Below are 24526 nucleotides of genomic sequence, written 5' to 3'. Positions count from 1 at the left end.
AGTATTACAGTATAGGAGAGGGTCATGAATGAAAGAATACAAGTTTTTTATTTTTTTATTTTTATGATCTGAATCTTTACTGTAAATGCAGTATTATAACCACAAACACTTTAAAATGGCATATTTGTTTATTATTTGTCTACCATCATACCTCAAGTAGTTCCACTGGTCTGACTTACAATCCAAATGTTTTCTTCTAGTATTCTCTTCAGAATAAAAAAAAAAAAAACATCCATGGAATAAAGCTGCTATTTTTTGACAAAATGAGTCCTGATAGGGATTTTGCTAAAGGGTTTCTTACTGTTAATGAAGTGGAACACACCTCACACAACACACAGAATATCAAACGAGTATCTGACAGCTGGTTATTGTTATAATAGTTATACATTTTCAGCTGCTAATTTGCTAACATAATTACACAGGAGGCAAATTTATTTAGTAGACTTCATGCTGGCACAGATTTAATAATCTACAAAGTCTTACGATCTCAAAGAGGAATAGCAATGAAGACGAAAACTGCAAAGATTTTGGTAAATGGGGAAGCAAGCACTTAGCACTGTGCATAAAGATGTAAGATAGCTCCAGAAAACAGTTAGGGTTGTTTATGTGGTGTTCCTCCAGATTGTATGTTGGGGTAAAACTGTAGGAGTCGGTTTTCCCCTATAAGAGGGAACATGTGAGAAATGGGGTACAAGAAAATTCACTGGCAATTGAATTAAATAAAGGCCTGAGCGTAGGTTAGGGTGTGGAAGTTCCAGCCCCCGGGCAATCTCTCTGAGTTCCGTATCAGGGTTTTCGCTCCCCCAAAGCCATGTCCTCTCTGGCTTTACCCCCTCCTGGTTCTATCAGGTCTTCCCCTCTCAGGGTTTTCCCCCTGCAGAGCTCTCTGTGTTCTACCCCCTAAGGGCCATCCCCTCATCTGAGGAGTCTCCATGGAAAGGGTTCAGTTTTTCACCTGACTGCACCCCTCCCTAACCAGTTCTGCAATCCCCTTAAGGGTTCTCTCCGTTTCAAACCAAGCCCCTTTTCTCCTCAAGGGTTCTCTCCGTTTCACACCAAGCCCCTTTTCTCCTCAAGGGTTCTCTTCATTTCACACCAAGCCCCTTTTCTCCTCAAGCGTTCTCTTCATTTCACACCAAGCCCCTTTTCTCCTCAAGGGTTCTCTCTGTTTCGCCTTCTCTCTCAAGAGTTCTCTCCATTTCTTAACTCTCCCCACCACAGCGAGTGGTTCTCTTTGTTTCGCCCCGGCCATCAAGGGTTCTCTCCATTTCGTCTCCCCCCCAAGGCTTCTTACCATTTTATCCACAGCCCAAAGGTTCTCTCCATTTCGCAGCCCCCCCAAAGGTTCTCTGTTTTGCACTCCTACAGTAAGTGTTCTCATTTCCATGCCCTGCAAGGGTTCTAACCAATTCCAGCCCATTACTATTCTGTCCATTTATTCTGTAACCCTAACCCTTCTTTTTGTCTACCCCCAACTCAGGGTTCTTCCTGCCCTCAGGAATGAATCCTAGATATGAGAAAATGTGCAATGCTGCCTTGCCTCCATTTTCTCTGGTATTGTCCCCTGTTTCATCACGACTCTCACTACGACAAATCAGGATAAAATTGTTGGCACTGATTGTGAGTGTGGTCAGTGATGTGTTCTTTTATCACAGCCTATTTTTTTTATTTACAGTGTACTCTCTCAAACTCAAACGTCAACTTGAGCTATAATTGCGCCGGATCGAAAAGTCGGCTTCACGTGGTGTTATGAATGCCTGTGTCGCCTCCCAAACTGTTGCTGCAAAATCTTTATTGGTGCTAAAACTGACCAGCCAGGGAAGCACAGATGTCAAAGTGAAAGACCAAACGCCTCGTTAAAAGTTCACATAAAGCTGCTTCAGTCATCGCTCATGGCTTTACTGCCAAGTCTTTGTTATTTCCAGTCATATTTCTCCACTCCCCCTGTCGGCCAGATAAAGAATATGATTTCTGACAGACGAAGACAAAACTATGGTGGGACTGTTTGTAGAATAGTAAGAAGAAAGGGATGGAGAAAAGCCTAGAGATGGATGACTTGAACAAAGGAGAGGGGGATAAAGGTTGGTGTGTAATTGGATGATGTGGTACTGCAGCAGAAGGCCTTTGCTGTAACCAGGTTAGATGCTTCATTTCTTAGAACGTGTGGTGCTTTCAGTGCGGTTCAGGGCTGTGGGTGCCTATATAATGCCTACGGGATGTAGTCCAAGACTAGTGCTATATTAATTTTCCCAATTTACACTATACCATTAAATAAATGTTAACTGTGTGCAGTACATTTCCATCAGAATTGACTAAACACTTTGGGCCAAATGAATAGTGATCAAAGTGATGCTATTCAATCATGGCCATCGGTGTGCTCTTGTGTAGAAGAGTGCTTTTGTCAGAGCGCTGGCTGTACAGGACTCTGTTAGCCTTTATCCCCTGTGCTTTGCAGACATCATACACTGATGGGACAAAAAATTTCATTTGATCGCAATAGTTTTGATTACGGTGCATAATCAGGTTTCCAAAATGTTCTCCCGAATCCCTTTCACTATTTGAGTCCAAGAATATGTCCATGTCATTCACAAAGGATGCACATGCAAAGGATGCACTTTTATTGCTATGTCATTAAGCCTAGACCTAACAAACTGTCATGTACAGCTTGTCCAGAGGCTTGTAAAGTCGGCACTATGAATGATGGATGCATCACTTCATGCACTTCCCTTCTAACCCTGACCGGCCCATCACTCCAAAATAGGATCAATCTGGGCTCATCAGACCACTTTACCATCATCCACTGCTTCAAAGTTCAACAGTTAACCTTCCAGGCAAATCGAACATAGCGGCCATTTCTACAGTTTGTATGGTAAATCGTTGGAGAGTTCTTAAGCCATCTTTTTTGGACAGGCTGTGTATGATGAGGAGGGGTGGCATGTGGGAGGAAACCGGCAAGTGACCAAAGAGGAGAGAAAAATGGGGGACAAATGACAAATCAAAGAGTAATTTCAATATTTAAATAGCGAATAGGCACAATAAGTAAGACAACACAAGGAGGACGTTACTGGACATCTCACACAAATAATCTGAAGGGAGGTGTGAAATGAAGGATGGATGCTTGTGGTATTTTGGAGAGTAGCAACAGAATGAACACTGGTCTCTGCCAAAAAAACAGTAACTATAGCTTTAAGCCCTGACAGACAGTGAGTGGATCACGTATGCAGGACGACAGGCACCAGCTACGCAGACAGAGACAGCTTGTTCTCGCTCTCTCTCTCTGGCTGTGAGAACTGTGCTGCAGCTGCACCCACTGTAGCTCGCTCTCTTTTCCTGGCTGTTGACAGAGCACTAACTTGCTCTTCAAATTCACCCTCTGCGAGCCAGTTTCGGCTTCAACACCTCCAACTGTGCTTTCTGGCTCTAACACCAGACCTGCTCTGCATACCGGCTTCCCACACAATTTCCACCAACCCCAGCGACATGCATTGTTCATGCAATGACACCAAGAACAAAAGGCTCAACTTGTGCCTTTCGGATGTCAGCCCGCACGCTCTAAAGCAAATAGCTACATCCGCCACACCTCTGAGAAAAGATAAAAGATCTTGCGTGCTGCTCTTTGGCTCAAAGTAGACTCCCAAGTGCAGGGCATGCTGAGCTAATTGGGACACCTGGTGCACGTTGTTTGGCTAAGATTTATGTCGAGTCCAGTGATGATAAAAAAAAAAAAAGAACTGTGTAATAAAGTATATAGCTCTTGTTCTGTACACGTCCTCCTTTACTTTCGTCTTCCTGTGTCTGTCACAACAAAGGAGGAGGACGGGCTGATCGGAGGTGTTTGGACATCTCTCAGGCAGAAGGGTCATGATGTACCCGTTCTGCCTCCAATTTAAGCTGAGTGAGGAAAGAGAGGACGTGAGGTGTACAGAGGAGGAATACAAGACAGCTTTGAGAAGCAAATCACGTCTGTAGCGTAAGCCTTCCCCAGCCAGATGAGAATTACCCAATAACCTTTGCTTTTTTCTTCTTTTTTCCTTCTCCCTCAACCCCCTCCGAGTCTCCTCCTTCTTGGACAAGCGTGTGCAATACAACGATTTCCCACAACCTCTTTTCCCTTTTAAGAAGGAAAATAGGGACACAAGTCTTTGCCAAGGCTTGTATCAGAGTACTGATAAAAGCTTCCCGATGACAGAAGATACTATTGACTGGCACAGACCGCAGCGTCAGGTGCCGGGAGAACAGAACCGTCCCAGAACCAAAGTTACGTCAATGCTCTAGATAGTCAAAGCGCTTGCCCGCATTCGCATGAGCAGTAGATCAACACAGCCCAAAAACGGATCCCCAAATCCTTGCCTGACTGTTCCTCGAGAAGGAGAGATGACGACTGAGGGGTGCAGCCAGGCTGAAGAGAGAGAGAGCTCGGTTTGCACGTACCCGTCCTCGGCAGGAAAAATTCAAACAGGCGTCGGGATCCAGCAGCAATGCAGACAAGCACAACCTCGAACCTCTACAGAAATATAACATTTATTATCTTGAGCGAGTATTTGACACTCAAGGGCTGCCAGGGGAGCAAAAACAGAGGAGAAAGCCCAGATATTACTACTAAGGGACCAATTCCTCTTACAGTAGGAAAAGTCAAAATCTCCCTAGGGCAATAAGGGGGCATATTTAAGTCTGCTTCTTTATTCAATTTCACATATTCACTCCAGAAGCTGATTGGGTTAGTTTTTTTTTTCCTCTGCTCTTTTTCGCTTACTCTTCTTACACTTTTTTTTTTCTAAAATGATGATCTATCTTAGCTGCTTCTCCATCAATGTCCAATACCTTTGCTACTGCAGATTGTGTTCAGTCCATCTCCCCCTTTCCATTCCCACAGCTTCCATTTGAACCCAATATGGCCTCTGGGCACATAGCATGGCACACCTTTCTGACAGTGATGTGCAACACCTTGGTATCATGCAGTAACAGCTTTCCTCTTGGACAGTAGGAAAGTCTGGGTGGAACGTTGCACGTATCGGCAAGAGGGCAACCAGACACGTGAGATGAATATTGCAGCTGTAAGCGAATCCCTTAAATTCGTGCAACGTCCAGCTCGAGGCTTTGAAGCAGACAGAAACTGGACTAAAGATTAAAAAAAAAAAAAGAAATAATGATAGGAAATATTCAAAGCTTTATTAAACTCATCACTCATCCTGATCAAGCTCTCAGTTTGTGGCTTGTGTTTTAGTTGTTTCTTTAACGATGGATGGACTGCTTTAAGAATTTCAAAAGTCACTTGCTAAGAATTCAACCCTTAACACCCGGCCACGGCCTCTGCTGTCAGTTTACTCGCCGATCTTGACTTCAAAGTCTCGTCCAAAACCCTTCATGTAGGATGTGGCAAGGTGCGTGTTCATTACCGTTTCATCTCTCGAAGCATGTAATGTGAAGAAATGTGATGGAACAACTGCAGAAGAACATCGTAACACTTGAGTTTGGGTCAACAAAACGTGCGCAGTCTGTGTGGGAACAGTGACAGGTTGGAAACCGAAATGGATGAAAGGTAGAAGACCAGACGTAACTTGAGAGGGTACCTGCTGTACTGTAAGAGGAGGCTTTACTAATGGTATAATTAGCAGTGATTATACTGTGAGACGCAAAAGGGGGCGGGGGTGGGGTGACTAAAAGCGAACGACTCAAGTTACGCCTACATTGAAAGTGCACTGATGATTAGTAGTAGCAGCAATAATTAAAAAATAATAGCAGTAGAAATATTAAATACGCAGATACCGCACACCCCCTACTTCTACAGCTTTAGGAAGTCTTACACATACACCTTTACCCATTCCGTTATACTATTGTTCTTCAATTCTCATCATTTCAACAGGTACAAAGTCGGCATTTTCAATCCTTCTTCACTTAAATTTACGTCTCCAGACTCATTTACACATGTATTGCCATTTGCACTCCCTTATCTCGCATTAGCACCATTGCCACCATAACGCCACTTTGCATTTACCGCTTTATCGCCCAATATTTGAAAACGAAAAGAACGGATATGGGACGCTATTTGTTCCGTATTCTTTAAAATGGAAGTGAAATCTATAAGAGAGATATTACAGGTCAGACTACTAAGACTTATGATTTATGTAAGACAGTCAGTCTTCTCATTGGTCGGCACTCACAAAACAGGATGGCATCTTACCCTGCTGTTCCAAGCATACGAGAAAAAAAAAATAAAGAAACCGTTATATGGCTTTCTTGCTGGTGAAAGGAGAGAGATAATTTGTACTAAATACACTGTGTAACCTTGAAAGATACCAACTTGATTTAGCTTGGTGTAAGTGCAGAATCTTATGAGTTTTAGCGGAACTTTGGAACGAATTCTCGCATGGAACGAGGGTTGTGAAATTTGGGCCCATTTAGTTCAATCATACTCGCATTCCAGACGAAACATTACAGTCAGTGGGCAGAGGAAGGGAAAAAAAATCCGTGGTAATTTACATGTATGAACCTCAATCCTGACGAACTTAAACAGAAGGTACCAGCAAGTATCAGCCTCATTTATTTAAGCATTTTTGGGGAACGAAAAAAAAACCATGCTTAAATAAAATGCAAAAGTCATTTTCTTTGGATGACCCCTGATCAAGTGAATACCAAGTCGCTGGGTCCAACTTGACCAAGCTGTTGTTAAAAGGTCTGGCTTTACTATTGGCTAATCTCTCCTACCAGTTTGAAAAACCAGTTAAAACCCAATAAAAATGAAAGATATTAGAGTGTTGCAGTAAGTACTCCCTATGTGACAGTATTTTCTCTCAGCTAACGATCTGCTTAAAAAAAAAAAAAAAAAAAACACCAACTAGGTCACAAAAAAAGTGAGGGGGGGGAGAAAACCTGACACTAGACAGGCCAAATTCAGTGTAATATAAACGCTAAGTATTAAATTGATAATTTATGATACGTCCTACTTTCTCCTCTATCTGTCTCATTTGTTTAATTCATCCTCCTTTGAGCTGCCTGTGTACCATCCTGCAAACTCCCTGAAGGGCAGAGTGTCGCCGCTGATGCAGACCCGCCGCGGTTAGCTCATTACACCTCAGAGGATAGCGCGGGACTTAACACGGCTCTGGTGTTTAAACAGGTAATCGAATCTCCTATGATGCCAAGGTAGTAAATAAATTGAGATAATAAAGAAACCTAATAAAAAAAACTACACAAGAGCAATTCAAGTACCCTGGAGCAGGGGTAGATGCTTCTTAACTTATGAGAGAGAGAGAGCGAGAGCACAAGAGGGGGAAGATAGGGAGGGAGGGGGGTTAGGACAGAATGGAAGAAACTACATGGAGGGGGGTAAGGTTAGGGCTCCGAATTACTGATCGTAAGGTCAGTGGGTCGAGTTCCGGCTCCAACAGGTTGCGTGCAGCCGGGCCCTTGAACCCTGTCTGCTCCAGGGGCGCCGTATAATAGTCGACCCTTGCTCGGTCTCCAGCCTAATAACATGTCAATCATTTTAATATGCAAAAATATGATTATAGTGTTGGAAATGTGTAATAGTGATATTTTTAGGCGGCTGGAACGGATTATCTGCATCCACATTACTTCTTACAAAAACCATTTGTATCGCAATATGAATTTCCAACTTAAGGACTTGCGCATCCGGAACGAATTCAACTCGTAAGCCAAGGTTCCGTTGTACTTGGTAACTACAAGAGGTTTTTATTAGTACATTAACCTACAGCGCCATCTTTCCAGTCTTTCTTAAGCTTCTAGATCCTGCGTCATCCTTGGATAATTTGCATATCAGACCACGGCAGGTTCCAGCCATAGGATCGCAAACCTCATTTCTCTCACAGCTGCCACAGTTCATTAACACCATGCAGAAAACACTAACGACAGCACTGGAGCGACAACGCGGAGGCAGCGAGGTTTGATTCGCTTTTCGCTCAGCTTTCGGGTTTATCATTTTGAATCATACAAAATAATTCCTTGGATTGTGTAAAGGAAGCTGCTTTGCGACGATGTCAATTGTTAAAAGCGTTATACAAATAAAATTTAATTGAAAGTTTACGTGAGGAGACATAAACCAGCCGGATCTTCTGTAGCACTCGGTGAGAACGTTATCAGACAGCGCTATTAAAGATCGCTGTGCTGTACAGTCAAGTAGAGAAATAATCGAAACAAGCTGTTGTGGCTATTCTGCAAGATCGCGTACTGAGATTAAATGGAGCGCTCCCGAGCTTAATACTCCAGCTCAGAGTTTAATAACAAACTAGAATAATAATCTATATAACTGCTTTGGAATGCTGGTGTAGTTTAAGGACAGAACGTGCATTAAGGGCACCGATCTCGGTTATTATTTGAAATGGTTGGGCTGCGTTGCAGTAGAACCCGCAGCCATGTTCAAAACACTACCGTTCTACTGCCTATTACAACACAGCACCCGGCTCAGCGGGCTCTGAGCTCATGATGGGAAATAAACAATGCACGGAGATGTGAGCAGAAAAAAAAATGCAATAAATAAATAAGAGGTGCAAACTAGACTGTGTGCATGGAGCTGTATTACTATAAAGACACTAATCCTGCTCAAATATAGGAAAGCGCCCAAGCTTTTTCACCTGGAGTTTGACTGAGCAAAGGAAAGAAATGTATGTGCGCAGAAGTGTGTGTACGTGTACAGCGAGTGAAGATGATCAAGAGAAACCTAGACACCACAGAGGATATGACATAGTGACTAAACTCAAGGTCCGTAATAAGGTGCGACATTAAAAGGTGCCGGTACCATAACAGCTGTTTCGATTCCCTCACTCGACAACTCATTCAGACGCAGACACACTCGCTCGCTCCCTCTCTCTCACACACACTAATCAAAGGCGTCATTCAGTCAATTTTTAAGCCGGAGCTGGGAAAAACAAGAGAGATGCTAAACTGAGGACCAGCATCCTACTCGTGAGACTGGACTGTCCTCACACAACCAGTACGCAGTTAATTCAAGCTGATTGAGGGGGAAAAACATAATCTAAAAAAAACCCACCAACATGGTGATCTCCTCACCCCCTCGTCAACACTTCAGCAGTAATAGCTGTGGCCTGCAATCAGTGGATTCAATTTATAGCCATCACTCCGTGTGTGTGTGTGTGTGTGTGTGTGTGTGTGTGTGGACTACAGCCCCGTGTGACTCATTCTGTATAATTAGCCTCAAGATCTGAACTCCCACATCTTCAAAGCATAGAAATTTCGGCTCTGCTCCAAAATGCAGGACGTGGGGGGTGGGGGACGACGACAGCATAACATCACATGACGACAGTTTTTGTTTCGTTTTTCAGAAAAACTGGTTTTCTAACCATCTGCGTAACCATGATGTGTAACGAACAGAACCCGCTGCGAAACATCTACGTTAGTCACTTTTAATCACTCTCATTGTCCATGTCTTTCTTTCTGCGTTCTGTCATTCTGTCCTCTCGCTGCCGCGTCCCCCGAGACAAGCTGCCACTTTTCCTTTCCTGGCTAAGGTATAAGCGCTAAACTGCTGTAACTGTTGAGGGTAAAACACGCCTGGCATTCTCAGAGCTGCTACTTCAGCACTTTTGCTTCATCAAAAGACCTTGGTTGAGGAATTCTGCTTTAACTGTCTTGCTGAACCTCGCATACATTCGGCTTCATCACCGCGGACACGGGGAGAAATCAGGCTGTCCGTCTGATCTTTAAAGCCAAGCGCTGGCTCTTACCTTGACTCCGCGTACGCGGAACTCTGCGAGGGCCCGACTCATTTTGGCAGCGGCGGCAGGAAGGTCTTTACCGCTGGCAATGACTTTAACCAGGAGAGAATCGTAATGGGGGGAGATCACGGCACCCTGGAAGGCAGAGGCGCTGTCCAGCCGAATGCCCATCCCTTCACCGCTGCGAAAAACCTGCAGATAGACCACAAAAAATAAGGGGTTAATTAAATGTTAATTATAAAACATTTACACCAGGTCATGTTGGTATGGAATCTTGTTCAACCACACACCAAAGGATTAATAAAACAAAATCCTGGTGACGCTGGGTCTGATAGCTCTGTTGCCCAGGATGTAGATGCGTTGGGTTACATTTTATGGCTTATGTACGTACATCTGGAACAAGTCATCAAGAGTGATTAAGACCGAATATAAAACTGTCTTGTTTACAAATGGCGCAATGGGAAACCTGTTGGATACAGAGATCACATGTTCGACTGACGGGTCACGCTACAGCCATCCATAGGCAGGAGTGCAAAGTGGTTTTGGTTGGGAGGGGAAACTGGTTTGAGCAAGAGAGCTACATCTTTTCTACTAAATGTGTCTGGAAAACAAGGGAAATGTTGCTTGAACCCAGAGGAGCTTGGTGAAACCAGCAGGCGTCCAAAACTGTTTCTCCAGTAGTTTATTCTTCTAAAGAACTATAAGGCAAGTATTGTTGAAGATAAAGAGCAGTTGCCTGAAGAGAGGATTTAGGACAGTGGGTCGGTGGTTAGCACACATGTCCTTTTCTAAGTGCAGAAGTAGTATGTTATGAAAATTGCATGACCATCAAACTTCAATACCATACTGTACATCCTCTCTACCATCTACAGTAGAGTAAATCATTAATATCACTATTATCATGAAATCCAACACAGGTTTACAAAGTTAAGACTGTGTGGCCAGTTTCTAGGATTTCTGACTGGAGTTCAAACCAAACAGAGAGCACTTTCCTGAGATGATGTTATTCCATTTCTAAAAAAAGAAAAAAAAGAAATGGCAAACACAGAACCAACACCGAGTGCAGTCACCATTTGCTTGGTGCTTTCGCAGTTGTACTCTATCATTTTTCCTCTTACACATCCCTCCCTGTGCTCTGATGGCTCGATTTTCTGCCGAGGTTGATGGACGGTAAGGATAAATGTGAGAAAGAGAGAAGGAGAGAAAAACGAGAACAAAACAAAGGAACGGTTTAACTCCATTAAAGAGAAATCCTTCATGGTTCACCGCAGCTACATTAAGTTTCTGCTTTTGTGATTCGATTAGAGATTATAGATAACCTCTTTTTGCTGAATTTTATTTATAGCGAACCTTTTTTTGCTACCAGTTATTAATTATTTAATGTCTTTTTTAATACGAAACAGCCAGATCCTTATAAACCCGGACAGAAGTTTGAGTCCAGAATAATACACTTATTTTGTTGTCTTAGTTTTCGCTGTCAGGAACAGTTAAACCACGATGCCGAGACCGAACTGGATAATCGTGACTTCACATAATGCCCATAGGTACAGTACAAGTGCCCATCTTTTAAATTTTTGGGAACATGCATACACACAATATGCATGACTATAGTAACAGTATATCCACACACACACACACAAGACTATGGTGGATAGTTTTCAATGCATTGATGGGCCAAAAATTCTGCTGCCGACTGTAGACCACAAGTGTCTCAAGGTGGACAACCTAAATACAGCCTGTTCCAGCTATGTGTCAGGTTGAAGCATGAGGTTTACACCTACAATATACCTGGTCAGTGTTTCAGAAAGACTCGTACAATAACATACTCGCTCTCTACATGATGTTCTCTATGCCTAATGTAATTGCACTGTACTAAAATATTTTTTATTATTATAATTTTTTTTCCAATGTTCTCCCTAATATTAGTCGTAGCCAATTCCTCCCCGTCACTAGGGGGCTCCCACATTAAGGCTACTACTACCACTCAGTCGGGAGGGCCGAAGGGCTGTTTCCTCCGAACCACGTGACGTCAGCCGACCGCATCTTTTCGAACTGCTTGCTCACGCACCGTTAGGGGCGGAGTAACACACTCTGAGGAAAGCGCTAGCCGCCCTGAGAGAGCTCGGCCAATCAGCTCTCTCTGTGCCTCCGCCTATGAGAGGAAAACAGCATCCCCCGGGGTTCGAACCAGCGATCTCCGGATGATAGGGCGAGCACTTTACCACTGCGCCACTCTGAGGTCTCGTAATAAAATTTTTAAATGCATATGCACATGTCAGAGAAACATGGCAGCCAGGAATAGAGGACACCGAGCTAATGGATTTACAACACTTAACATTAAAAACAAAGAAGAAAGCCTTATATTCTTGTCTTTTTATGATTGCACATGTATTATGATTATACAAACATTTTGCTATACAGCTCCATGCTGCGCAAGGATGACATCCTGACAACCGACTCAGCTTAGAGAAAAGATGCACCCAGAAAACAGGTTTAGTTTATAGGGCCTTCAGTGACTCTCAAAGATACTGGACAGAAATTGAGTTTGACGGCTCCGCTGTACACTTGGCGTAAGGATTTCGTAGGGAAGCAGGTGAAGGTACTGTAGTGTTAATGTCACTGATGCGTATTCATATTTTGAACACTTGCAGACTTTAAAGAAAATATACTGTGAACTTGTTGCCGTTGACGAGAACAGCATCGCCTAGATGCAACCTCACACCTTTATATGAAAGCCGAATGAGGGCGAGTTTTCCCAGAACAGACTGGGAAAAAAAAAATTGCTAGAAGGATGAAGCAAACAAAACGAGCTTTTTCACACTCGCTTCACGGCCCCGTTTGCATTTGGACAAGCTTTCCAAAACCCAAGAACAGCCTTTCACTTTCTGTTTAAAGGGATTAGAAAGAAAAGAATGGTGGCGTTCATAGCTTCCCAAGGGCTGCACTTTGCTGTGCTCATTATCTCATAAATGCCTTACACACAGGAGAGCTTACAGGGAGATTTTTTTTTTCCCCCTCGAACCAAAATGCAAGATCAGAAAAAACCTGAAAGCACACCGAGCTCCCTGCGAATCGCACACTTTTCTCCTCCATCGTTCGTTCCGCATCATCTCCATGTGCAGCATGGATGCAGAGGGAGATTAAAGTAGCCTGTGGCTCCTTCCTCTTAACCAGCAAGCGTGCTCTAGAGGAGGATTCGATGTTCCAGGAACCGTGTTAGCCCCTCGATCGACCGCTTCTGTCTATTTCAGCTAGAGATCTGCGCCTTAAATACTACACAATTACAAAATCCACCTGCAGAGCAGAGTGGAAAGACGTGTTCCTTGGGGTGGTATCAAGCCTGCTTTCCGGGGCTCTGTTAATGAGCATCAGTGTGAATGTAATAGGGAATGGGAAGTTTTAATGGCTGGTTTTAAGCACAGATCTCAGCTACTGCTGAGCTTCTGGCAACCAAGCATGGTGCAACCTACAGCAAGCTATAGCAATAGATTTTTACTAGAGATTATAGGCTGTACAATCGCATCTGCTAAAATTAGGCCTAATTAAGCTTAATTGTTAGGGCTTGATTATGTGTATATATAGGAAAATGTACCAAGTCATCACTGGGACATGGAACAACGTTCACAACATGATATTGTAATCACTCATTTTCGCAACCCTGAATACAGGATAAAGCGGTATAGGGGCCGAGAGCCTAGCCCAGGAGGCTCAGAACACACCCTGGACAGGGTGCCAATCCATCGCAGGGCACACACACACACTAAGGGCAATTTGGGAACCCTTAGCCAATTACCTTTACCTACATGTCTCTGGAACGTGGGAAGAAACCAGAGTATCCGGAGGAAACCCATCAAGCACGGGGAGAACATGCAAACTCCATGCACAAAGACGGGAGTCAAGCCTGGCCGGGAATCGAACCCGGACCCTGGAGGTGCAAGGCGTCAGTGCTAACCACTACACCACCATGCCGCCTATATTGTAAGCAATTTGCATCAAATTCTTAAAAGAAAAGTTGTCTTTATTGTGTTAATGGGAGACACTCTACTGTATCGTCCATTAGCAGCACAACGTAAAGGACCCATTAGCGTTCTAGAATTAATCTACAATCTGCTTATGTCCAGTTTCTTGGAAAATGGATGCCTAAACAAACATGTGGTATTCAGACTTTAACAAAAAAACAATATGAAACGCAAGCTTGAGGCAGAAACAACAACAAAGGAAAAAAAGCAAAAAATTTGAGCCAGGAAGAAAGAAAGCCATCATTGCAGCACTCGGCGTGTGCACGTGTGTGTGTGTAGTGACATTTCCACATGATGGTGAGTAATGCTGGAGGCCGCGGCTCATCAGTGCTTTTGTGCGTCTCCATCTGGAGAACAGGCCAATTAAAGGTGTGAAGGGTCTTGCTCATAACCATACCAATGCTCCATGGGTCTCAAACAGCCGTACACTATTTGCCATGATCTTTTCGTGCCAAAAACCTCTCACGGTCACTACGGCAACAAAAAAAATAAGAAGAATTCAGACTGCCCATGTGGCCACTTTTTTTTTTCCCCTGCTCTTCAACCTTAAAATACAGCATCGATCGTCCTTCAGGACTCACTATCCCTTAACTTGCACTTCTTTGCCTAAAAATCTTTTCCTTCTCCAGACACAACATGGTTTTAAAAACAAAATCCTTAAAAAAAAAAATAATAATAATAAAATCGATCATCAATAGCCACGTGTGTATACACAGGCTATGAAACGCTAAACAATGCGGGGTGTTTTGTCTGAACTGGCCATGCATGAATTTGAATAAATTCGAAGACAAGCCTCAGCAGGTACTGTATTTTCCTGATGAACACAATGCTGAAAAATACATGACACTGCCTCGCCGAGGTTCGTGTTTACGGAAGCCATCCTCTCGAGGACGCCAGTACAAGCTGGAAACCTGATTACCGCCTCTCGAGTGTATTAAGATCGTGACCCGCGGCCCGTTCGAGTGGTGACTCAAGAATTCTTCTGTGAACTGCTGCTATGCACCGACTGTCAATGTTTCATTTCACACTTAAGCTGGAGGATTTGCTGGATTTAATACCATAAATACATAAGTTGAAATCGCTCTAAGCTTGAATTTGATAAGAGAGGGAAAAAAAAAAACATAATGAATAATTAAATTTGATCTATAATTGCCAACTGAAGCAGGACTGTCAGACTCATTTTAATTATCAGGTCACATTACAGGCAGTAATGGGAAATTACTGCAAAATTAAGTGAGATGAAAAAAAAAATCAGTTAAGAAGAATATCAAAAGAATATATGAAAGCTACAGTCTGAATGCACAAATGGACTCAGAAAATGCATTTACTAGACCCTTAATAACATGCCAGCATATTTATGCAATTAATCCAATCAGCCAATCATGGTGCAACAGCAAAACATAGAAAATAAAGCAGAAACAGGTTAAAAGCTTCAGTTAATGTCAACATTGACAGTTTAACTCATTTAAGCCGTTATAATTTTAACCATTCCTTACATCCTTGTTGCTGCCGCCTGCTCAGCACACAACTTGGCACAGGTTTTACGCCAGACACAACCATTCCATTTTATCTGGGCTTAAACCTTTCTCCAGTGACTAGGGTTTGGGCATTGGGTGGGGACCGAACCTGCACCTTCCGCATGGCGGGTAAGAAAGGCACCACGGCCACAGATGCCCCAACCACTCCTTACATCCATGGCAAGCAGAAAAGCATCTCCGAATGCACAATTAATTGAACCATGATGTGAAAACATCTGGTTCTACTATTATCACCCAAGAACAGAAATCTTAGGCTACACTAAGCACATTCACCCAACATCAGCTGATCAACAAAACAGATTAACTGAATTCGTCACAAATTCATTATTATTATTTCAAATTAAGGTTTGAAAAGTTTTATTGTTGGCCTGCATCAAGCAAAGAAAACAACGAAGACTGCTGTAATTTGGGTGCGAGCTATTCAACCTACCTGAAAGGTTAGTACTCAACTGTCATCATGGACGAATTTTGACTGAAAAAAAAAAAAAGTGGTGACAAATATTTGGTGAAGCTTAATCGTAAAAAAGGACCGTAGAAATCAAAGCCGTGTGTAATAGTAAAAGTAAGAGCATTTCCACATATATTTAGTGTGATGAGAACTCACAGGATTGGGACTAAGCAGTTGTGTGGCCATAAGAGAACCTCAGGTTAGTGAGAAAAAAGACTTCAGTTTGCTAGGACTTGGGAAGATTGGACTTTAAAGCAGGAGAAAAAGTTCATGTGGCCGGATGAGTTCAGATTGACCCTATTACAGAGTAATTAGTGCATCAGGGTAAGAAGGGAAGCAAATGAAGCGATGCAACCATCATACATAGTGCCCACTTTACAAGCCACGGGAGGCAGTGCTGAGATCTGGGATTGGCCTCTCGGTCAGGTTCTAGACTCAGCAACATTATGTGGCAATGAAATTGGAAGTCAGCTGATGACCTGAATGACCAGGCTATTTTGGGAAAAAAAGTGGTTCTGGGAAAAGCAACCATTTTTACACATGAATTGGCCACCACATTGTGTGCCATAATCAAAGCCAAAGGCAGTCGAACAAAATATTAGTGTGCAAAATCCGTCCATAACGTGACATGAAGTACAATCATTCACATCATTGTTGCCGTGGTAGTGCTAATGGTACCTGAAGAATCCAGCAGCAAGTATTTACGATCGCAGAGCCTAATGATGGCTTGTAGAAACGCTTGACTGCTGTGGTCAGAAACAAGCAGCACAAATCGAAAATCAATTTGAGGGACGTGCATAAAAACGGACACCAAGGACAGACGCAGAAAGAATATGACAATTTAACTAACATCGATATCTTCACACTTGTCCGTTAAATGCATCATATTTGTACATGGATAACGTCTTGGTGAAAACATGGTTTAAAAAGTGTTAAAATGCCTAATTTCCCTTCTGATGGAGTCCAGCAAATAGTCAATTTGTATCACTAAAACCTTCTGCCAACTAACATTTTAATTTCTAAAACCTGAGCATGTGGTGGGTCATGGAGTTCATTCAGTGTTTACAATCTAGGATTTCATTACAGTTGTCACTGCTACAACCTTGTTCATTAACCCAAGTTTAATGACTAAGTTCACAGAGGGAGGAAAATAAATAATTAAAATATATGACACTATTAACAGTGTTCCTGCGGCAGTGTGTGCGTGCACGTGTCCTTTACTGACAAGTTGACAATTTTAATTAACGTTTACCAGCCTCTGAACTAATGTGCATAAGGAAGCTTTTTTATTGCAGTTGTTACTGGTGAACTATTGAGATTGGTCAGAGTTTACAGCAAATGTTTCCATTTTGTAACATCTCAAATAGTAATTAAATAAATTTAAATAAGTTAAGAAATACTGACCTGGTAGATAATCTGTTGTATAGCATAGTGACAGTGGTCACTTGGTGTTGAACAATTTCTGTTACAGCACTAGAGTTGGGTATCATTTGAGTCTTTTTTACGATACCCGTAATTTTTTTTTTATTATATATATAAAAAAAAAAACAATAATTTAACACCAATAAGAGTAAAGTACAGGGTGATTTACTCGAAAGGGGCCCCGAATATCCCGTAATACCCCCCACTAAGACAAAGCAATCTGAACGAAACAACGTACAATGTGCTCCTCGGTACTGTACTGTATATGGAGCTTTAAACACACCGAGACCCCCCTGAGTCAGTCGGATAAGGTAGGCACCAGACAGCCATTGTGCCATTTAATGCCGTACCCCCTGCACTCAGTCACTCGACTTCTCTTCAGGATGGCGGTGTACAGTAATGAGCAGTGAGCCTTCGTAGTTCAAACTTATTCGGTCACTCATTTGTTTAAACGACATCGGAGTGAACTTTGGAAGAAATATGGTGTTCCTGACGTACCCTTAAAAAGGTGTTATTCAGAGGATGCTACGGAAACTGGAGATGACCGGATCAATGACCTCTTTCTCATGATGGAGGCCATCCAAAAATGTCACAGGACACAAACGGTGTCATGCAACTTTGTCATGCAAATTTGTAATGCAATCCGTTACACATACTGCAAGTCAAGGTACGTACAATAGCGTATTTTTTATTGGTTCTGTTTGCTTCATCATAGTAAGAGTTATTATAGAATATTTGGGGCCTCTTTCGAGAGAATCATCTTGTAATTGGTATTCTTGATATGCTACCAGCCAGCTTCAAATTTCGCCAATTCTTTTGCAGAAATATGTCCATTATTTTGCCGGACCAGCAATCCCATCTGGGAAAACACGACAGCTCTCCTGACTTCTTGATGGGGTTGGTCTGACTGGGTCCGAGGACGCCCACACTGCCAGCTGATGTCTGCATGCTGTTAAACACTGTGCATCCCTCTGCTTTTAACTTCCCGCGTCTCCTTAAACGTTTTATTAAGTTTGACGTTTCACATTTACACACAATTGCTGCACGTCATGGTTTCGGGACGTACAGCCGTGAAGTACAGCCGCACTTGGCTATAGGCATTTAATTCTAGTACATACTGGTTATGTACAGTAGGTAGCGGTCCCATATTGGGTTTCGGTACTCAACCCTATACAGCAAGGCTTTGACAAATGTGCAGGCTTGAATTCAGACAACGGGTTTATATTAAAGTACTCATTCTAATCTATTACTGATTGCACAGAAACAACTCCTTTACAGGGACTCACTCCTTATAATCCAAGACCAATAAAAGGTTCTATATATAAAAGAAACTTGTTTATTTATATGCTGAAGATTTATGTAAGGATCGTTCTTTGGACCGAGTCATCAGTGTCAGGGCTTTGCAACCAGTACGTTTTCCGCAATGGGAAATTGTGTAGGACAAAAAAAGTCTAACAAAAAGATGCATTTTTGTCTTTAGATTTAGTGAAGGGGAAAACGAAAGATGGTGATAAAATGACTGTTTATAGACGCTAATGCAAAAGCAATAAAACGTGAAATAAATCTGTCTTGTAAACAATCCTATACATGCAATGTGTCATGCTTTCATGACTTAATCATTGTAGCTTTTAGGAGATCTGGGGTACAAGGGATCGTTCTTACCTAGCATTATAAAAGTTGGATAAAGTGAGTATAAATTTAGGTTAATTTGATTTATATACCACTAAAAATAAAAGACCTTCATCATTCTCTCCAAAGAACAGGCTGAATAAGTGTTGTAATAAGCATAGTCAATGAAAATACATCGCATAATTCCAGTCAGCGTTTATTATTTTAGCCATGTTTCAAGACTTAGAATAGAAATAAATACAGTAGATGGCCATTACATAGTGTTTAAAAAAAGGCAAGGTAATATTGTGCTACAAATTCTGGCTTTTGGTAAGAGTATAACCTGAATCAGAAGTTTAAATTAAGCCAGCATGAGGGCCAACTAAATAGGCGGCTTCTTTAATCCTCTTTTTCTATCTGGACGTTTAAAAAAATAATGCAGTAATTAATTTTGTTATAGGGAAACTAGGCTGGTGTTCTGCTAATCCATTTTAACAAAACTTTTGGTAAAGTTTTAACAAATTATTTCCCTTTATTTTGGGGATTGTGTGCTTTAAGCATAATGGACCCTTAAACACGGCAGGATGAGGCGGACCGATAAGGCCAGACAGCCATCATGTCCTTTAACGCTGTAACCCTTCACTTAGTTACTCATCTCATCAGGAGATAACTATTGTACTGTAATGAGCAGCGCATCATCTTTATAGCGCAAACCTACTGGGACACTAATTTATTTACGTCATGTCTAAGTGAATTTAGAAGATTTTTTTTTTAATAGCTTGGATCACAAGGCTGACTTCAAAATCCCTTTCTACCCTCTGAACAAGGGCACTACTTAGTGTGTGGGGAACTTACACCCGACATAAAAGCACCAGCTTTCCATTGTATAATATTTGGAATTCAACCCTAGAACAGTTATTTACTGTAGCCGATACAATTCTAGAGAACAAAAGGTGGAGACAAAAATACAAAATTCACAAGACCGTCTAAAACCTCAAAATTCTCCTCGCCTACTGACTACATGGTACCGGAAAGAGTTTAAAACCAATTTCACCCCTGGTTATAGCCATTATCCCGAATGGCCAAGTTGCCATGGTTACTAAAGATTTAACAGTAGTACATCCTCTGGTGTTAGTTCACTTGATTCAATATTAGTTGCCATTTTTGTTACTTGAAACTTTAAGCCAAGCATGAAAAAAAAAAAAAAAACAGGAAGAACTCAGTATGCATGTATACATTGTGATACATATATTAAATAAATAATTCTCACACGTATACAGTACATCGAGGTGACGAATAAGTGAAGAACCCAGAACGCTTTCGGATAATACAATTAAGCAGCGGACAGCTTTCTATGCCCCATGATGTGTAAAATAATGCTACCCAGATCCATCCGACATTGATTTTGGATGAAGATGACAAGTGGAAAAGATCTAAGCGACTCTGAAAGAAGGTTCATTATCCGAGACGAATGGCAGAAGCTTCAGGCACATACGGCTCAGCTGGCTGTGATTCAATATGAACGGTGTCGAATGCCACGTCTGCAGTTAAATCCGTGACAAAGATATCAGGACGCAGAAATTGTGGCCGATATTATCAGACAGTGGGGTGAAATTCTCCAGTCGAAAGGCGCATTAAAAGTCTATAACACTGATCCAGTTGTAACAAATGACAGATTAGTGCTGGTTCTATATTATCATACGTTATTATTGCTACAGTAACACACACTTGGGGATTGTATGGAAGGATCTCGGCATACTCAGAGGCTGCTAATAAATTATTTTGCTGTTGTTAATGTGAGGAAGCTGAATATGTGAATAGAGAGTTGAACATTTAACTAAGGAGACTTCAGCATGGAAAGTCTTCAAATACACATTGGTGCTATTAAGATTGTGTTAGTGTCATAACCAGAACTAACTCTGCCTTGCAGATGTTTCATATTAAATCTAACTTTAGGCATAATGCTCCAATACCTACAATTAAAATTTTTAATTGCTTGGAAAACTGTTGTGATGCAAGTTGAATGACACCATACCAAAAATAAATAGTCTTTTTTTTTCTTACCTAATGATCATGATGCTCAGGTTTAGTGTGATACGAAAGAAAAAAAAGGACATAAATGCTACTGTTTCTCTGGTGGAAAATAGTTGAAAAAAATACTTAATTTTTTTTTTAAAAGTCGAAATCAGGACGGCGGCTTGGAGCCCCTGCAGTCGTCCCTATGAACATTCCGCAAGTGGAATTTAATCTTTAAAAATAAATAATCGATGGATAACTTGTCACCAACTTGCAGAACAGATGCATCTGTCTATGGGAACTGTACACACAATTGTTCAGCACCACTTGTACATTACAGGAACTCGGCTGGGAGTTATGGCCACATCCCTTGGTACAGTCCTGACCTCGCTCCCAGCCGTTTCCACATGTTTGGGCCGTTAAAGGAGTTCCTGGGAGGCCAGCGTGAAGCAGGTAGCCCATTTATGGCTCGGCATACTGAGAAAATTTTCTACCTTGATGGTATCCAAGCACTAGTGGAACACTGAGCGCGAAAAGTCCCTTTTTACACTAATGCAGTCCCAATCATCCCGTTTTTCTGCACAATCAAAAGTCCAGGTTTGACATGAACGCCCCCCGAACTTAATGTGACCATATCAAGAAAGGTCTTTGGGGAAAAAAACAACAAAAAAAAAAAAAGTTCAGTTACAGGTATAGGCAGTCACAGTACTGTGGACACTGTTTTTGGGATTGAGAAGACATCCGGTTATGTAATGCGACAGTGTCAGGTTGGAATTGGGAACAGACATGGAACCTGTGGTGACAGGACAGGAACGATGTTAAAAATAGCAGAGACAGCATTTTGCACCCTTGCTGATTTCCAGTGCCCAGCTACAGTCCCCGAGCACCAGAATTATTTCCTTCTCCACACAGCTAGTAGGCTGTACTGAAACATTAACGTCCTCTATATAGGCAAAAATCTGTGGACATAACCACAAGCTAAAAGAGGAAGTGTTGAACTTCCTACTCCAGAGTTTGTCTTAACGTCGGCGCTGGAAAAGCCTCGAGTCTTCGGGAAGCGTGCATGGTATATTTTGGATATGTAGCATTTAATCTGCCAGAAACGTTGGATGCTTTACTACATGTAAAGTAGTGAGCCAATCAGTGCACCCAAATGTAGCCCATTGCATGGAGCAACGGTGCAAGAATTTATTCATTCTAAGAGAGGAACTGTCATGTTTGCATGCTTAATATTTTCATTCTGATTTGTTTGGTCAATTGCAACTGAGACAGCAACAATGCTTTTTCATTCAGATTGGGCTTTTATTCCCATTAGTGGAATATTACCGCCAATATAAGCACCTCTAACCATTTAAGGAAGGAGGCCTTGTGCACAGTCAGCGTTCCAGTTCATCTCAAATCGGGATTGAAGTCAGAGCTCAGTGATCGACACTCGAGTTGTTGGGTGCATCGTATCTTCACAGAGCATGATTTGTGCACAGGAGCTCAGTCACGCTGGAACAGGCTCGGTTCCAGTGGAGGAAATTTAAAAAGCTAAAGCATACAAAAGCATTCCAAAACAAAGTGCTCGCAACTTTGAGGGAGAACCAAATGCGAATGTGACTGTCACATGTCCATGAACCTTTGCTTCTACAGTGTACTAAAAGGTCCTTATCTTACATCCTGTGATGAGTTACGAGGGCCAGATTCGATCACAAATTCACACTACAGATGGAAATCATACCTTAGGAGTGCCATCTTGACCATCCACTCTCAAGTTAGGATATAATTACATATTGTGTCTGCTACCTAGAAACCAAAGATGAAAATGTGGCCATTTTATAAAGGATCCGTTTCAAGTCGAGTGCTCTAAAAACGATCTTTGGATATCGCTATACTAAAAGTATTAAGAAGTGAAGTTCCATGTTTTAATGATCTCAATCGCATTTCTTTCAATGATGACAAAATTAGTGATTTATGCAATGGTTCTTATACGGTTCTTGACTGCTCCTGCCTTCTTCACCATTGTCCAATAGTTTTCTATTGAGGTTAGGTCTGGAGCTGACCCAGGCCACAACTCCAGAAGTTGTTTACCGTCGTCACAGCCTGTTTTTCCAGTAGTTTTTCCGTTAATTAGCACAATGCTTCGGCCAGATGAGCTAGATCTAATTAGCGAAAGCACCTTTTTTGTGCACTGTGAGAACTATAATACATGTTATATGCTGCCTTAATGCTTTTGTCCACCACTGCAGTTAGGCAGCTCGTAAAAAAATAAATAAACAGAAAAGCAAAAACACTTTAGTGGTCTCTAACTGCAGTGTCACGGCTCACGGGAGTCACTAATAAGCTTTTTGTCATCAAGTCACATCATTTTGGTCGACTTTTATGAGCCTTTATATTGTTTAGTGTCTATTTTTCACCCATAGCAGCATAAACAGATGTAAAGCAGCAATACAGGGGGGAAAAAAACAACAACCAAGTTTTCCTAGGTTAGGACAGCTTTTTAGAAAGCTCTGGAATTAGGCTCTGTGAATTAGAATTAAATCTTTAAAAAACCTTTTAATTCAACCATAAGATTTGAGTTATTTCTGTAATACATCTCCTGGTTACGGCATGTGTTTGGGATGCAGAAGGAAACTGGAGAACCTGCAGGAAACTCAGGCACAAAAGGAGAGAGAGAGAGAGAGAGAGAGAGAGAGAGAAGCTCCATACAGACCGTAACCTGAGCTTATTAGTCAACCCTAAACCCTGGAGCTCTGAGACAGGAACGCCGCTCTGCTGTCTGTTATAATAAGCATTTTTATTACCATCAGAATAAGCTGAACTGTATTTGGGAAAAGGAAGAAAAAAAGAAATAAGAAGGAAAGAATAAAGAAAATGGGTAGAAAGGAAAAGGAATCAAATAAAGCACTAAGGAAGGACGGAAAGAAATAGGAATGGAAAAATGAGAAAGGAAAAAAAAAATGGAAGATGCAGGAAATAAGAAGGAAGAAAGGATGGAATAAAGAATAGAAAGAAAAGGAAGATGGTCAGAACTTAACACTAGAAGCGCCGAGCAGCGGTCATTTGACCGCAAGGGGGTAAAAAAAAAATAATACTTCACACTCGATCAATTTCCAGGACCCTCCTTTCATGACTTTTCCTAGTTCTGTGAGCTTAATCACCCTGTATGCTTAATTTTTTTAAATCGCACCAGTAAAAGCCAGTATAAAGCTATTTTGCTCTTATTTTACGTGAAATCGCTGACAGCTGCGCGGCGGCATGACGTTTCCTGTCTTTTCCAACCTGCGATTCTCATTTCTCTCAGCAGATGGCGCAAGGAATCGCGCATACTATCTATGCGTCATTCAGTGCGTATGTGTAACTATCTCAGGTTTCATTCCATATATGCAGTTTATATATATATATATATATATATATATATATATATATATATATATATATATATAGTTTATATATATATATATATATATATATATATATATATATATATATATATATATATGCTTCCGTAAAATATCGAAATATTCGTTCTGGCGTTGATAATCAGCGATATTTTATAAGGACATTTAGGGAATTTCGCTTTACTTAATTTTATAAGGTTTTAAGAAAATTTATTAGTTTGTTCGTTCTGTTAGAAGCTTCCGTGAAATTATCTCTAAAACAATATTGTTTTACATATTACATATGTAATGACCCCTCCTGAGGATATAAAGCCTCATTATTGAATGTAAATAAATCAGATCTACCACAGCAGATAATAAACTATGCTATGTCATAACCGAAGCAAACACCACGATTATG

General features: G+C 41.5%; 1 protein-coding gene across 1 annotated transcript in view; it reads right to left on the bottom strand.

Moving 5' to 3' along the window:
• Positions 1–24526, bottom strand: part of pcxa (pyruvate carboxylase a) — a 161294-nt gene that overhangs the window by 48174 nt on the left and 88594 nt on the right. Inside the window, exon 10 of the mRNA XM_053478152.1 lies at positions 9702–9884. Coding sequence (XP_053334127.1) covers positions 9702–9884 — 183 coding nt within the window. The remainder of the gene's footprint in view (positions 1–9701; positions 9885–24526) is intronic.

The sequence above is a fragment of the Clarias gariepinus genome, chromosome 19 (genome assembly GCF_024256425.1).
Source record: "Clarias gariepinus isolate MV-2021 ecotype Netherlands chromosome 19, CGAR_prim_01v2, whole genome shotgun sequence".
Classification (NCBI taxonomy): domain Eukaryota; kingdom Metazoa; phylum Chordata; class Actinopteri; order Siluriformes; family Clariidae; genus Clarias; species Clarias gariepinus.
Note: the sequence above shows the minus strand (reverse complement) of the source record. Positions and strands in the feature narration are given on the sequence as shown.